This window comes from Labrus bergylta, chromosome 2, assembly GCF_963930695.1.
Source record: "Labrus bergylta chromosome 2, fLabBer1.1, whole genome shotgun sequence".
NCBI lineage: Eukaryota > Metazoa > Chordata > Actinopteri > Labriformes > Labridae > Labrus > Labrus bergylta.
This window is the reverse complement of record NC_089196.1, coordinates 8951054-8968199: the sequence shown is the minus strand read 5'-3', so window position 1 is coordinate 8968199 and position 17146 is coordinate 8951054. Positions and strand designations below refer to the sequence as shown.

At 45.3% G+C, this 17146-nt stretch overlaps 1 protein-coding gene across 10 annotated transcripts in view; it reads right to left on the bottom strand.

The window, feature by feature from the left end:
• fbrsl1 (fibrosin-like 1) overlaps positions 1-17146 on the bottom strand; it is a 289512-nt gene that overhangs the window by 33157 nt on the left and 239209 nt on the right. For all 10 annotated transcript variants that reach the window (XM_020631141.3, XM_020631137.3, XM_020631138.3 and 7 more), the window contains one exon: positions 2139-2187. In XM_020631141.3, coding sequence (XP_020486797.2) covers positions 2139-2187 — 49 coding nt within the window. The remainder of the gene's footprint in view (positions 1-2138; positions 2188-17146) is intronic.

Sequence of the window (17146 nt, the reverse complement as noted above, 5' to 3'; positions counted from 1 at the left end):
GAAAAGCAAGAAGGAGTTAAAAGAAACAACAGTCATTACCTCGAGGAATGTACAAGCCAAACATCATCGCAGCATTATAAATTTATGTGTGCAATAATGTTTGTGTGTGTGTCTCCCAGCCAATAGCTCGACAGGCCTGGTGATCAGAGGAAAGAGGGCTTTTCATTGGTCCCAAAGGACTGTGAGGGAGTCCGGTAATGGGACACATACGGTGCATTTTAAACCAGAGGAAACAGCCTGTGGGCAGCTCTGTATTACACACACACACACACACACACACACACACACACACACACACACACATACAGAAAAAAATCCTGGCTCAAGACAATCAGTGTCCTAGAATCCATTACAGCACAAAACAACAACATTGTAACGGGAGAGGAGAGCCGACTGGTGGCTGATCTGAAAATGTAGCGTGATGACTTCTTCTTCCTCATCGTCAATGAATCCTTCATCAAAGTGTTGGTTTGTTTTGGATGTTGCCTCACCCTTTCTCACCCCCCCATTTTAATCAGGTCCCCTTATTCTATATTATTGCTTCTCCCAAACAGGATCTGGTTGATCTGTGTGACAACCAGGAGTGACTCTGATTGGATTATCTGGTTGTTCAGTGTTAATCCACAGCCCTGTGTGCACATTATAGCAACATCCACGGAGGCCTCTACTCGCCATCTTAAAACAAAGTGTTGTTGTGATTTTTCAAAGTGTATGTGTTTGTGTTTGTGACTGTGCTAGCAGTTCTCCATGGCAGTGTGTTAATGTGCAGCCATGTTTTGTACAGGCATGCAGTGAAAATAAGTCAACGCTCTGACAGGTGACAACAGGAGCAGCAGCCCGATGAAGAAACGTCGCGGTCGAGTTGTTTTAAAAAAATAAGTCATTGTCATTGTAAATGATGGTTTCACGAGGCCGCTGCTGGTCACAGGTCATCTTCATCACACAGCCAGCAGGCCAGGCTACTCTACCGCTTGTCAGCTCTGCTTTCCCACACAGCAGTCAAAGCTATTTGTGCTAAACCAAGCAACACCTTCATAGGTCGTAGGAAATCTGGTGTTTACTTTGGATGTTTATATGTGGAATTGAAAAGACAAAAGATACAATAACCTTAGATTTTTCGCTGTTTAAACGGCAGGAGGTAGATGTACACTGATGCGATAAACTCTTTAATGCATGACCACATGGGTAAAAGTTGAATTCAGACAAGAAGTGGTCCAAAATCTTAGAAAGAAAAAAAAATAGACAAGCTGCTCCATCAGTTCAAAATGTCACATAGAAATGCACTGAGGTGGCCATAGTTTACACCATTTTGATTTCTCCATCCTTCTCCGTCTGCTTGTTTTTAATGGACCATCATAATGGTTTCAGCCTAGAGGGGATGTGGTCTGCCTGCTGCTATCTGTCACTGTAGGAGGCGGATCTGGTTTGCCATGCCTCCTGCATCCACAACTTTTCTGCTCTGACTTGGTAAGGATCATTGCAGTGTGACGATGCACAGGTGCAGCTGACACTTAATGCCCATTTCATCTATACCAGTGCATGTATGTGTTTCAACTCACGTTGACACATGAGAGATCATAATCTCATGAGATATGCATGATCATACAGAAGCAAAGGCTTTGTAATCCATGTATGTGCAAACATGAACACACAAATACACTCACACACAAATACACTCACACACACACACACACACACACACACACACACACACACACACACACACACACACACACACACACACTAGGGTTTGGGCTGTCTGGGGGGCTGACAAAGCTCTTTCTCTCTTTCCTTTGGCATCCATTATGGTCCAGGCCTGCTGTCAGAGAGCTTGTATTGCCTGAGGGAAGTTCCCATTTGTGGGAGCATGTGGCAGGGTGGCTCTAAATCCCCTCTAATGAACCAATATGTAGGAGGGCTAATCCTTTGGTCGGGTCGTCCAAGAAACACCACTCTGCACCCAGGCAAAAAATGTATGCATATGTAGTCACCAGACCTTGTTAATGTCTGCTGACATTTAAATCTGAATGGGAGCGACAGGATTAGAGTGGAGGAGATTTGGACTCACTTTTCTGAACCCAGTTGTTGTTATGATTATGAATGAGGCGGAGGAGGAAAGAAAACAGAGCGGGTCTTACCTTTGGGTGTGGTGGGGGAAAAGAGCTTCTCTGAACCTACATCAGACACCTGTAAAAACAAGAAGACAGACTGTAAGTGGGTTTGTCTGGTGATTTTATTTTGAGGAAAACTGAAGCCAGTCCTATACTTGCAGAAAAACTCACATAATTAAAGGTTATTCATCAAAGCTAATGCAAGCACTGCAACATTTAGTCTGCTCTGTAAAAGACTCATTCTTTTATAGAATGAGTCACAAAAGTGGCCACAAGTCCAGGTGGCTGACTGAGCATCAGAGAGTCAATGAAAAGGCAGAGAAGAGAGAAGAGCTCTCCTTGTACCTGCTGGTCTCTGTCTGATTTTTATTTCCTGTTGAGGTAACATTAGGTGGCACTGTTGTGCCACCTGAAAACCCTCAAAGAGTGCTGTGGAAGACGAAGGAAGTCATTATGGAGGCTATGCAGCATTAGAGTGCAATGGCTCCTGCATACACATATTTTTGTTCTGCTGTATTTTGATTGATGAGAAATCTCATGAATAGAATGTTTGATGTCAAAGCAGCATCCTTACATTCAATATCAAAGACAATACAAGCCTTTACTTGGAGTAAACACATGTTCTGACACCAACATGAGCTTGTGTTTGGTCATAAAAAATGGTTTGACTGATGTTATTTCTAGTAAGCAGTAAAAAAACCTGGTGGATTACAGTCATACACCATTTAGTCACATGAGGGAGAACAATATGTCACTAAAAAGTGATAATAGAGACATCTAGACTAAACACTGAAAGGGATTTTCCTCTCTGCTTCAGATTGATATGTAGATTCTGGCAAGCTCAACGTAAACGAAAACAAACCATACATTTTGACATGAAAACATGTTAGCTGGCCATATGTGAAATTTTTAAACACTCTGACAGAAAAGCAGTAAATCCACACACAATCCGTCGTAGTGCATTACACCGTAGCAAAATGTCTGCGTGCTTGGAAGATAATATTAACAATGGAAATCCTCCTCGGCCTGTTATATCAGCCCCTATAGGGGTTTTGTTTAAAGCCATGATTTCCCTTTGCCTTAGATCTTTTCATCTGGGTTCTGCACACTTTTAAAAAGCTGCAAGAGCCGAACATATGTTCCAACCAAAGGGCCTGAGTGTCCTTAACTGCCACGCTTGTATTTTATGCCGCACAAAGGGAGCATATGTAAAGAATGAACAGTGAATCAGAGTGAGTGCAAGAGAGACAGAGACAAAAAGGGAAAGAAAATGATTTGTAAACACAGATGGCTGTCCTTGGCATGCGTGTTAGTTCTTCACAAGTGTTTTGAGGACGTCCTCTTCTTTCCTCCCTATTCCGCCTTCACTGCCACTGTGTTACTGTTCTCCACTGTGTTTGTCTGTGTGTGCTCCACGTCTCATCTCAGAGCTAACCACAACAACGCAAAGAACAGTTGTGTCTACTAAAAACATGACAAATAACTATACTTTCTATATTCTACTATATTTCATAAATATAACACAGCAGAGTACATTTTCACAGAGACCCTCACTGAATGAATATATCAGATCTTTAGTTTGGTCTCTTAAGGATGGCAAACACTCATCTAAACAGAGACGTTTCCGTTTCCTCTAACAGTTGACTACACAGAAAAGACTGAGTGTTTTGCATCACCCTCTTTCAGTCTCCCAGAACCGGGGCGCCAGGCTACAACACAGGCTCTTTGTTAGCTTTGGACGACATTAAACGCTCCAGTACCAAGCCTCAGCGCTCCAGTGGTACAACCTCAGCCTTGCCTTGAATCATGGCCCTGGAGGCCCTGGAAGAAAAATATGGTCTCAGGTTGAAATGAAGCATGTCAAATGGACACAGAAGTTGGCTCAGGGACTTTCTTTAGTGTGGCACGGGGTCACAAAAGCGAAACCCCCCCAGCAACAACATAGTAGGTGATGCCATAACTCAGTATAACAGTTAAAACAATTCTCATGACCACAGAGGGGTTAGAGAGTGAAGCAGACACAACGTCCCTGAGAAAAGGAACAGAAAATACTGTGTTTACCAAGTGCCAAGATTACCCACTTCTCCTTATTCTTATTCTGGCCCTTTGAGTGTGCAGTGAGCTGTTTTATATTCCAAACCCATTCCAAGGAACATCAACAACCAATATTTAGGCTTTAATGCTTCGTTTTGCACCTGCCAAGTCCGCATGAGTCAGTCGTATAATCCACAATTACAAGGCCAGCTTACAAAAGCACTTCTTTAAAAGGCATGTCAAAGCAGAGCCCTGATTTGGCTAGCTGTTGTTTTTGTAGAATTTTCTGGGTTTTGGATGGTCAAGTTGACATTTTTTCACAGGGCTGTGCTGCTGGCAGTCTGAGCCGCCTGCGGTTGTGGTGTGCAGAGGTCATGTATAACAAATTCTTCACACTCTCTTTGTTGAGGCAACCCTGGCTGCCATTAAAAACAGACGGGGAAAGACGAGACAGAGGGAAAATATATATAGAGAAAAAGAGACAGACAAAGAAAAAAAAAAGGAGGAGCAAAGGCCAGGCTTTCCAAAGGAAACACGGAAATTTAACCATTTAAAAAAAATAATGGGGGAAATTCAAGCCACATTGCCTGGAAGCCAAAAGCCCTTGGAGTGGGCCGCAGGAAGCCTGACCTTTGAGGGGGCCGTCTGCTATCTGAGCCTGGGGCTTCAGGGGCCTGGGCTCCTCTCTGGAGGGCCGTCAGCAAGCCTCAGCTTTCCTTCCCTATTCTATTCATTAGCCATGCTTTATGATTCAGCTTCCTCTGAGCCACACAAGAGCTCCCTGAGGAAAGAGACTGCTGGAGAGAGGGAGAAAAAAGGGAGTGAGACTGAGGGAGGGGGGAAAAAAGCAAGAAGGAGGTCATAGGGCCCAGCCGGGGCCCAGCTCCTAGCAGCTGTGAAATCCTTCCGTTTCCTCGGCAGGCGTAAAAGGAATGAGGGGGAGAAAGAAAAAGAAGGAGGCCAGGGAGGGAGCAGGGCCAGTAAACCCACCATCAGAGTGCTAACTCCCAAAAGAGCCACATGCAGAACCATAATTCCCAGATTTAGTGAATGCCAAATAACAAATTACACTGCTGTTTGTTTTAAAAAGTCCCCAACTTCCCTGAACACCAGTGACTTATTGGCTGCATAAATCTCCAGATAATAGCTGAGCCGCAGAGGGAGAGCAGAGAAACAGAAACCCTCACTAGCAATAACAGAGACATTTACTGCGAGGCAAAATGCATTTGCTGTCAAAGCAAAGAAGCAAGAGGGGAAAAAAAGCCTTGCAAATTTCCCATGTCCACATCACTTTTACAAAACAACACACCACGCTAATTAATTTAGAAAATATGAGACAAGCTTAATTGCATTTTTTTTAAGCGTTAAAATGCTTCTCTGTTTAATTCAAGCACAATGGGCAATCTGAGCGAGGCGATGCTGGCAACAAGGGAGGTCGGTATAATCAACAGAATGACCTTCAGGCATACATTTATGAAAGGCATTGATCAGTTAAGGCTGTGATTTCACCAAGACGGGGAGGTCAGCAATTACCTAGATTCAATTAACCTCATTTAGTAAAGACTGCTGAGAGACCAATTTCTCTCCTTTAAACCCCCCCCATCCCCGCTTTCTATCAAATGATCCCCAGGCCGTCCATCTACCTTTGATCTGAGAGCTTCTACTACTGTACATGCCCTTCATCCCTCAGAGCTGAGCAAATTACTCCAAACTGGAAGACATCTTGCAGCCACAGGTTAGGTAAACACAGACTATATAAAGCACAAGGTATCCCCCCCCCATTAAGGCAAAAGCATGAAATGTCCACCCCTTCCCTGGTATAGTTAGATTTTCTTCTACACACACTGGCAGTGCTATCACAACAGCTGTAGCATAAAAACAAAGAAACCTGTCGGCTTTGTTGTGGGCTCATGCCTGCAAAGACTGTAATTACAACTCAGTTCTGAGTCATTTGGCACATTTACGTGCTACTTTTTAACACTTCAGGTACCACAAACAAAATAGCAGCTAATACAAAATCATGTTTTACCCACAGTCTGCTCAATGCCTAAACCAACGTTAAAAAAAGAAACAAGCAGGTAGATGAAAATCAACTTAGCACCTATCCGTGAAGCTATAACCACAAGTGTCCTTCAGAATAGGCCTGTAAAATAGAGCTGAGGGACAAAAAAGCAACTTGTTGTTCATGCTAACTAGGCTGGTAAATGTCTTGGTGCAGGGAAAGAGAGTCTTGATGGTGTCTTAAAAGTATACAAGGCTGCTCCATGCTGTATTGATTTGACATGGAATGGCACCAAGAAACTTACAAGGCAGCATAAAAGAAAGATATGAAAAAAAAAGACAGAGGGGAAAAGATGAGAAGAAAGGAAGCAGGCGAGAGGGCACGCGTCCTGGCACAGACGATCAGGTTCTCAATTACCCTGGCCGAACCTGCCTGTCCATGGATCCACATCACAACACCTCCCACGCACACACACCTTTACACACAAACACACACATTTTTAATTTGCTTTCCTGCTTGGTGTTTCATCACTGTCATTGTCCTCCTTCACTGCCCTCGTCCAATTTTCCATTTACTGTCACACAATGTCCTGTTGCCACTTTTTTCTCATATGCAAAAATTTGGATTTAAACTGATACTATCATCAAGCTTCAAAGTGATGAGAAAGATGTTACTTGGTTGAATACATGACTGTTCTTAAGTTAAGTGTCATAAAAAAATCCATGCATGATTATAATAGGGTTTCTGGTTTGAATTGATGTTATTTGTTTTCTGTAAATAAACAAGGGTCAAACAATGATTTTTGAACACTGCCACAAAAGGGCTCATCAGTACTGACATTGTTAAAACACCTATCTTTCAAACTCTAGCAGGTGTCTGATTTGCTGTGTTCATGTGGGAGTCGGTTGGTGTTTTCATGTTTCAACACGTCTGTCAGCACCCACTCAGGGCCCACAGCTAGCGTCGCCCTCTGAACCTAGATGTTCGCTGATGCTTTCGCCATAAATGCTACATTAGCCAGGAGCAGTGGGCCTACAGCTCCCAGGCTGCAACGGGAGACACCAAATTAATTATCTCCCTGCATTTGTCCTCACACCGTTCCGGAAACTTAATGACCTCCCGAGCGGTCGTTTATTATAAGCCGCAGCAGTGCTACGTGTTCCCAGAGCGGGGGGAACAGGCTCCTTCTACCTTAACTCCTGATTCCCACCCTCCACTACACCACCGCTGCCTGCCTGTCAGAACAGGTGTGGGCCAGCAAGACTGCAAACCCCCAGCGAGCATGGCGGGATATACAGCACAAACGGGGAAAGAGAGAAGAAACCTCCCACGCAACTGTCAACCAAGAGATCCTCACACACAACTGGAGCATCATTAAGATGATAATGAATTCCATAGTGACCATGTAGAATGGAGTGGTCCCTTCTTGCACACACACACAAAACACACACAAACCTCTTTAAACTTAGCCCTGAGTGCCATTTTCATAGTAGCATGTGTTTGTGTGTGTATGTGTGTGTGTGTGTGTGTGTGTGTGTGTGTGTGTGTGACAGCGGGCCAGGGCTGACAACTCGTGCTCTCTCTCCCCCTAGCAACAGACGCAGGGAAATGAATGTTGAGAGAGGAGCAGGGGGGAGCTGGGGGGGAGCTTGAGCTTTGTGTAAAATATTACCCTTCGTCTCGCTTACCGTGCCCCACACCACCGCTTCTCCTCCCTCGCCTCCCTCCCCCGGCTGTGCGGCAGTTGCTAGCCCTTATCACGGCTGCCTGTCAGTTTAGTATACAAATTAGCGGTCTATCAGGGGAATGCAGAGGCCTGTTTCATCAGCGGGGAGAAGGGCAGAGGCACGCATTGCATTAAAGTCTCCCGCTGCTGCAGACAGAGAGGGTCACAAATCAACGCCTCAGCAGGCCCACAGCCAGCACTAACCAGATAAGGAGAAATGAAGGAAAAAAGGACAAGGCATATTTCACCGGAGAGAATCCAGACCTGCTCAAACTCCCTGCAAGGGCCTGGGTTGAATGATGGAGGTGGGCTGGTTCGGGAGGAGGATTGAGGGGGGGCCACCTTCATCATAATTGTAACCCCAACAGATTACAGAGTAACAGGTGAAACAAAGGGAGAAATAGCTTCTTTTTTTTATTTTATTCCAATGACAGAGTCAGAGGAAGTGCTTTCAGTTGATTATCAACCAAATTTAGCAGGAAATTAGGGCTCACGCTTTCTCACTCTCCCCTGTGAAGTGAACCTGTGCATGTTAATACCAGCAGAGACAAAACGGCTGAGAAGGGCTCTCGTTAAGTGGCATAATGCAATGAGGCACAGTCTAAATTGCAGCAATAAAAGCCGACAGACAAATCATCTCGACCATCGCAATCCATTTAACTCAATTAATGCAACACCAGATCCAAGCTCAGTGGTTTAAAAGCATGCGGGCCTCTCCTCCTCTGTCAGATTTAGAAGAATAGGGGTGGAGAGGAGTTATCTGTTTTAGGTTGCGATAAGGGGCAGTGTGCTACAGCCATTGTACTATGATTAAATTTTGCTTGAGACCATGGAAGAAGGGACAGAGGCAGAGAGACAGATAGATAAAGGCACAGGGAGACCAAAAAACAAAAGCAGGAGATAGCTGTAGATCTTTTCTGCTCAGCACAGCTGACTATGGAAAGGGCGTGGCCTCCTTTCCCTTTTTTAATGTCAAGAAGTGTGCCAGCAGTGATAAGACCTACAGGTATCTCCCGCTGGAATCGGGGGCTGTTCTTCATTACTCTCTGGCCCTGATATAGATCACAGCACCGGTGGCTCCTCGTGGCTCTCCTGGCTTCTCCGCAGCCGAGATAGCAGAGAGCCCTTTAAGACACGGCTCGCTGCTTTCTGATTGGCTGGTCAACAACCACAACCAAATCCTGGCTCCCTCGGGGGGGGGGGGGGGGACGGGACTGTGAGGAGGTATGATAGGACAGGTCACGGAGACTCACTGTCCCTCATATCCTCATCATCCTTTTGTTGTAAAGCCTTTACTCCATTGTCAGTGTGGGAGGTGGAAAGTAAGAAAGCCTTTCTGGATGTTATTGTCTGAGAGGCAGGATAACAGACAGGCGGATTATTTCAAAAACAGCTTTCTCCAGAGCTCTCACAATGCGGCACCGTTGTTGCTGTGGAGAGGATCCTGGAGGAGATAATAATAATATTCCTAGTCAGAGCCTTTGCTGCAGTAGAGCTGCCTTCTAACAGAGAGATACACATCATTTTGACTGGCCCGCCGTGACATAATCGCCCTGCGGAGAGCTGCAGGCAAGCTTGGTAGGCAAACCACCTCTCACTGCAGCTTGTTAAGAGAAAGGTGGCTTTAAGCACAGCTCAATAGAAACTCCTATTGAACTTGTTTTCTTTTCGCTCCATCTGAACAATGTCTAGGTGAGTCATAGCCCTCCTCGGGCTACACAAGTTTCATTCCTCCTTTCTTCCTCTCTCTTAAGATTGTACTGCGCTTTTGACTTCGATGCATTTGCGAAGAGGGAAGAAAAAAAAACACACTCGACAGGATCTTAAATAATGCAGCGATAAAAAAGCAGTGACCCTTTCCCTTGCCTCAACCCACACACAAGAGATTTTTGTTTTTTTCCAGCAGTGAAAGACAGCGCACTAAGAGAAGAAAAGGCAGAGCTGGCACAGGTTGAAAATATGTGGTAGGCATTGGTTTTCTCCTCTGGGCACGGACACCTTTAATGAGAGGAAAAAATGTGCAGCAAGACGCAGATCTTACCAGTACTATGCCAGTGATTTTGAGTAATATGAATCACCTCCCCTCTAACACAAATAAATATTGTTCTAATACTAGTGGGAGTTCAAGGCTCACTCTCGGTTAAAAAAAACTATGGGGGATCCAGGCTCTGAACCAGTCTCTCTGCAGCCCACAGCCTCCTTAACCGTGCCTTTGACCCCTGCTCTTTCAGCTTGGCTCTCAGCTGGTCAATGCAAATTTATCAGTGCAATGTGGGGTGTGAAGTTGTTGATGACTGTTGAGTAACAGCAGCTGAAATTAGGGAAAGGGATAGGGATTGATTTCTGAGGATCAATAAAACCACTTGCCCCATCAGGAATGAAGCGAGATCAGGGGAAACGGAGGTGGTAAGTGGGGGAATGGAAACTGGAAATGGAGCAGGGAAGACTGGAACCCACCGCCAAATGTTCCCTTAGCGTCACACCATCATCCCGATGCCACTTTAGGGCTCACTACCCCACCTTTCCCTTGTGAGCACAAACAAACATGGTATGTGCTATATAAGGGTGTCTCAACCCTCCAAAGCCCCCGGGTCATGTTTGAAAGGGATGTGGCACGTTAAGTGGAATTTACTTTTGATGCAGACATCAGGCCTCGGGTTTCTGGCCGCTGTAATTCAAGCTCCTCCCTGAGGCCTCAGTGCAGGGTAGACAGGACACCCGATGCCCAGGCAGTCACCCTTAGAAATACCTCCACGACTCAGCTGCTCTTAAAACATAGAGGGACTGGCAGTTCTGGTTGTTAGAGGTCAGTGTTTCTAGTACTGTTTACGTTGAACAGACTTTCATTTTATTATCAAACACAGAAAGTGAGATTGCTGTTCCAAGAATAGAGGTTTTTTTTTATTTTTAAGTATGTTCTACTTGCTGGGTATAAGCTACAGCTGAGCTCTGTTCTGTTAGTGGGTTGAGTGTGTCTTTCTCTGAGGTTACAAGAGGAATTTAATATAGTATGTGGTCCCCAGCAGCCCACAGTACACCCACTGCTTCATCACAGCTATGCTGCACGACTTCGATGTCGTCTTTTTATTGACATCGATGTATCAACATGATTGGACCCTAAACTAAGCTATTACGCTCCCCTGACTCACATATATCGCTTATGTGACTTGAGCTGCTCTGTAACTGACAGTCCAGATGTGTAACTTAATGTGGGTTGGGTGTGTGCTTTAGTGATTGCTAAAAATAACCATGATGACAAATCAGCTGGACATGCCAAGAGGTTTGCTCTGTAAGGTAGGAGCTGACGGAGGGGGTGGTGAGCTAAGTATGTTCCTCTAGGGAGTCCAACACAAGCTCGTTGAACGCCAACACGCCAACTGCAGGGACCTTGTGAGCGAGCTTATGGCTTTAGACTTCACACTTACTGTGTAACATCATTCTAGCCTGCCACACTGTGACCTGACCTTGACAGCGGCCATGTTACTTGTGGTTTACAATTACAATGATCAGTCGCTACTGCAACAGCATGGAAAATAGTTATGAATTGCAGAGACTTATTGCTAACTATGGCGTTCAGTGTTATGATCAGAGTGATGGAACACGGTTAAAACTTTACTGTGGGTCAGTTTTGTTGACCTTTGAAAGATTTACATCATTATTGACCACTCACATCTACATACAATCCCGGGTTTTACACTTCCTTTGCGTTGTAATTGTCTATTCTCCGAGCTTAGTTTCTTTTATGAGCCCTGGTGAACTCTGTCTAAACCCACCGGCTGTTATCTCTGCTAATAACATAACACCTGCGCAGGAATTTGATCTGGCATCCATCGGAACACAAAGCCCTGGACAGAAGAGAAGGGCAGGGTGAGGAGGATAAATATGATGTGTTTGCACTGCTAGAGCAGATTTATGAGCAATCACAGCAGACGACTATAAAAAGTTGTTGGCCATGCCAAGCGTATGCAGAGGAATCATTTGCTCTGGATTAAAATATAATGAAGCAAGTGAATGCAACTTTGTCTTACATGCAACTCCTTAAATTATTCAAGTGGAAAGAAAAACAACAGGCAAAGACCATTCCCTAGAGCACTAATACCCTTTTCTGGGCTTGTTCATGATAGCAACAATGAATGAATGAATATCTTAGCGCTTTTTAAAAGCTTTGTTTTTTCTTGGGAGTCTCTGAGACTAAATGAGAAAAAAGCATACAAAGTGACGTGCAGAGGCCACTTACTTTCACTTCCACTATGTTGCTTCCTGTGACCTTATTAGAGTGTGTGCAGAAAATGTATTGATTTATTTTTTCGGGGGGGGGTGTAGGAATGTAAAACAGCCTATTACTGCATCGCTGGATCACTGAACAAACCAGCTTCTTATACCCGACAATTACACTGCCTCTAAAATGTTGAGGACGGTTGCTCTGGCCACTGATTGTCTAAGCTTTCATATGAAGTGGTCTAATTAGCCCTGCCATTTAAAAACCTCCACTTGTACTTCTAAGGTAATTTCCTCTATTTCCTTCATTCCAACATCTGCACCTCCAGAAACAGTCAGCATGGCTCAGGTGGCTCCTGTCTGTATTTGAATAAGAGATATGCAAACAAATGAAGTCAAAGAATGTGTGCTCATGCTCAAGCAGCCTCTTCTCACATTTGAGAGAATCCTCGGCTCGTATTAGTTGGTCCAGGCTCGAGGGCCTTTAGACTGCATACTATTCATCCAACAGAGATGACAAAAATGTTAGAATTTCATAGGTAGAGGTAAAGATGTATGTGGTTGGACAGTAGAGTCCAATATAGACGGCTATATACGGCTCTCTGAAAACTCTGATCCCCTCCCAGGCCATCACCCACTTCCAAGACAGGAACCTGGCTGGATGCCAATGTGGGGAGGCAAGAACTTCTGGTACAGTGCCCTTGCACTCACTACAGATCAATACCTCCATACTTAATTAGAGGAGCTGAAACAGATGTGCTCACTGACTTCAGCGCTCTACCTACACTATCCACCACCATGCTTCATGTACATGCCCACTCTCACAAAAGCAGACGTGTCAGGAACCTTCCAGTTCTCTCACTCGCTATTCTATTTTCGGTATAATGTGCTGGTTTAGCAGTGCCTCCACTGTTCTGGATCAGAGCAGGATAATACAGGGGGTATGGGTGGGCCAGTGTGGTGGTTACAGGTCAGTGGAAACAGTTGTCCTGTCTTCCTCCTGCAGACAGAGACCTCAACCTTCTTCTCTTCTCTCTGACAGTTACACTCGTTCTGTCAACTCTGTCCACACCCTTGTCACTAACAGGTGGCCTGTCCCTCACAGCAAAGTCATTTGCGTTGCACAGCAGCAGTCATGGGTAGCCCTAGCCAAGCTGCATTCAGGTTTCTAGCATTGGACGAACCGAGAGGCAGTGTCACACTGCAGCGGAAAGGCTGTGAGGAGGAAAGCAAGAAAAACCTCCTCCAATCAAATAAATGCCATTGTAAGCACAAGTGACAAGTCTTGTTTGGGGTTGTCCCTGCTCAGGGCCTGAAAGGCCAGCTCTGCCTCATCTCCTCAGCTATGTCTGTGAGCAACAGGGGAGGGTGAGAGAGGGAAGGAGAAATGTCTGATTGGTGCCATAGCCGAGAGTGAGAGCAGCCCAATTATATTTCCTATCCCTCAAGAGGTGGATACCCCCCACACACACCCGGTAAAGCGTAGCCTCTGTCATCTCTCCTCTCCTCACCTCTCAAGGCGCTACAGATAGATAAATAAATGACAGCCCCGCTGGGGCTTGGCCCAGCCTCCCAGGATACATTGCTGAGGCTGGCTGGCTGCCTGTCCGTTTGCCTTCACCTGGCATTACTGCAGATAGACATTTTTCACATTATTATCGTTCCATCGGCTCCATTGCCCTGTTCACTCGCTGAGTTGTGGTTGATGATGGCGGCAGTGGACCTGAGGAGATTGGAAGGAAATGTCTCTTGTCAAAGTCAGCATAGCCTAGCTTAGCAGAAATTTAACAAGTTCCCTGGGCTCTCTCCATTCGCTCTCTGACGGAGCACAGAGTCAGGACATGGCCTGCTGACAGCCCCGGGCATGTCACTGTCACTGACACTTTGATAGGCCAGAGAGAGGAGGGAGAGAGGAGAGGCAGCAGGGCTAAGGCCTACAATCCTCACACTACACAGCTCCATCTTGCTGTTTTGCTTCAGTCACATTATCTAATATGAAACAAATGTAAACTAGCCTGAAAAAACTATGTACATGTTGCTTTCATCACAGTGCAAATTACTATCTTTGGGCAGTCACTGTAAAATACTCACAGCTTGACATAAAGCCAAAAACCCCAGGATGTTTGTGTTAATTCAGTAATAATCAGGTAGAAGCCAACAGAGAAATACTCACGCTTAAAGAGCATGTGTACCAGCAGTTTCCCCCCGCACTCCCACCACTCCCTGATGGTTAAACCCAAAACCAGATGTTGCGGATCAGTGGGGATAAAAAACAAGGCAAATAAAAGTAGAGGATGGAATGGTACGCATTAACTATAATCAAAAAGAAACAAAAACGAGACCAGGGTGCTTTAATTACATTTCGTATATAATTTTTATTCGTGGGGGCAAGTCAGAGACTGCCAAGAAAAGAGACATGAAAAGAAACTGAAATTACATGAAGGGAAGGGCAGAGGCTTTTTATACATGGTCCATCATTCTCCACAAATGTAGACAAGGCCGATGACTAGCCTTAAAAGCTTGCTGTAAAATATCCACAGAAACAAAAACGAAGATGCAGCCATGCTGGTGGGAGCTGTTGCACATTGCCATGACTTAAAGACACCAACAACAATCTGACTTAAAAAGTAAAAAGAGTGAGTTGGTCTTTTATGGCACAAACTGTTAGTGAGCATCCAAATTTTAATGAGAGTTTTTTATGTGGTTAAGCATTTATTTTTATTATCTAAAATGTCCTTAAATAATTTGGTTTTAATAATTTGTCATGCCATTCTGCCAAGTAGCCAAGGATATTTGTTCTGTTTGACCACAGGAGAGAGTTTGGATGAGGCCTGAGCGAGGTGCTCTATGAATCTGCTTCATAGCCGTCCTCTGTTTGCAGAGACTCTCTTGACTCGCTGGTGTTGCCACAGTGCTAAATTGCCCAGCTGTTCCACAATCTGTGGCGGTGTTAATTACCCAAATGTGAGCGGCAGCTCGTCAGTTCCTCACTAACGAATGGGCCTGCTTTCCAGCGAGGGTGCCGTATGTTTGGCATGTAGGCCCATTTCCACCCAACGCTCCCCAGGCTGTGCGCAGACCACCCGACACATCCACATCCCGGAGAAGATGCATCTAATTAAAGCTCCCGACTCAAATCTGCTTACTAAGGGGGGAAAACACGCGGGCTGGATTAAAAGACGAGGAGAGGAGTGGAGGGGCTTTGATACACTGCGAGTGAAAGGGGCTTAAGAAGAAATATGAGAACTCTCAATGGTAAGATCCCAGGCAAGGCTGGAAGGAAACGCTGTGTGAATGTGAGCCGATCAGTCAGCATTTGTCAGTCTGATCCCTTAGTACTCCCAAAGCCCCTAGGCGGAGATAGACAAGCAGGTTGTTTTCTAGAAAAGTGGCTTCTTAACTGCCATGGTTGCCCACTCTTCCACGGACAGACATGCTCAACAGTTCTCAATGGTTAAAAAATGGCCTGACAGACCTAGAAGACTTAATTAAATGCAAAAAAAACTCACAATAAACCAAGTGAAACTGAACTCAAATAATAAAGTATTGTTCTTTTATCCTCCTCATACTCTTACATGATGATATTACATGACAATAAAACCCTCTCCTGTCAGACACTGTAAACTGTTAATGTACTGTATTATACAGCACATCACCCCACTTCTTGCGTGCGGTGTTCAAAACAAAGGTGTTATGAGCTCCCCTCATGAATCATACTTGCTGGCTAAAAGCCTAGCTGCAGTGTACCACCCACCTCCGGTTATACATGAACACCACAGCCTGAAGTAGCACTGGGAGACTACATAATGAATGCATGAAGCCGGGTGTCATGGGGGCTCGTACGGTGCACAAACGATGGGGCAATTAGGCCCACACGACACCTCGGGATGGCGTGATGAAGGACTCCTGGGCTCGTCTTCTCCGCCTCTGTTCCTCTATCATTAAGGATTGAGCAGCCACATCTGGCTAATGGCACGCCTGGGGTTCCTTCTCAAACACTGTGCCACGCCGAGCACATTTAATTACGCCTCATAAAGGTAACAAAAGACACGACCTGCTCTCGGGGAAGCACTATTTGGAAATGGTGATGGGAGACCGGGAAAGAGAGATGAGGGGAAGGCGAAGAGCTGGCCAGCTGCCAGAATTACAGGTTGACCGAGGTCGGCGGCTTCAAAAGAGGGGGAATTCACTCAAGTGTCTCCACCTCTCCTTGAGATGGGTCCCAATGAGCAGGCTGAGAGCAGGAGATGCTCACTAGCTGGGAATCAAAGGGCCTCTAGTTTGTCTCCCTTTCTTCTATCAGATCATCGACTGCACTATAGCTGCTGTCAATGGCTAATTGCAGAAGGACTTGGGAGATTAAAGTGAAGCTCTATTGAAATATGTATGCTGTTTGAAGTGAAGATGGACTTCTTTGTCATGCGAACAAGGAAAACAACAATAACAACATCACAGCAGAACAGCACTGTGGCCTCGGGTTGTGACCCCCTCCACCTACACCCTGCCTCTCAGGCACTGTGTTGCTCAGCAGCCCCTTGCAAAGAGCTCACGACATTCAGCCAGGAGCATGAAACAGACATTACCCACTGACTGAGTGACTGGCTGACATATGACTTCAGTAGTACCTGGAGCTATTCAAAAGACCTTGGATGGCTGCTTTGTGCAGCACACAGTTGACATTTCGAGCTGAGCGAGAAAAAAAAAAAAAAAAAGGGTTTAAAAAAGAGGGAAAAAAAAAACCATGAGCAAAGACAAAAGCCCCAGGTCTCAGTGAGCAGATGCCCACATTTAGGAAATAACATCACATAAGAAGAGATGAGGGACAAAGAGCCGCGGCCCATTGTCAAAGCAGTCCATTGTGTGGCAGTTTGAGAACTGGCTAACACCACAGGAAAGGTCACTGGTCACTTCCATTTGGACCTGCACATAAATCCCCCGCTGTCCGGCACAGTTAATAACACAGCCAGCTCTGCCGTGCAATAAAAGAGGGAGAGAAAAAATGCATTTTGTTTTGACAACACCTCCCTGTCCCTTTACAGCCAGTGGCCTTGTGCG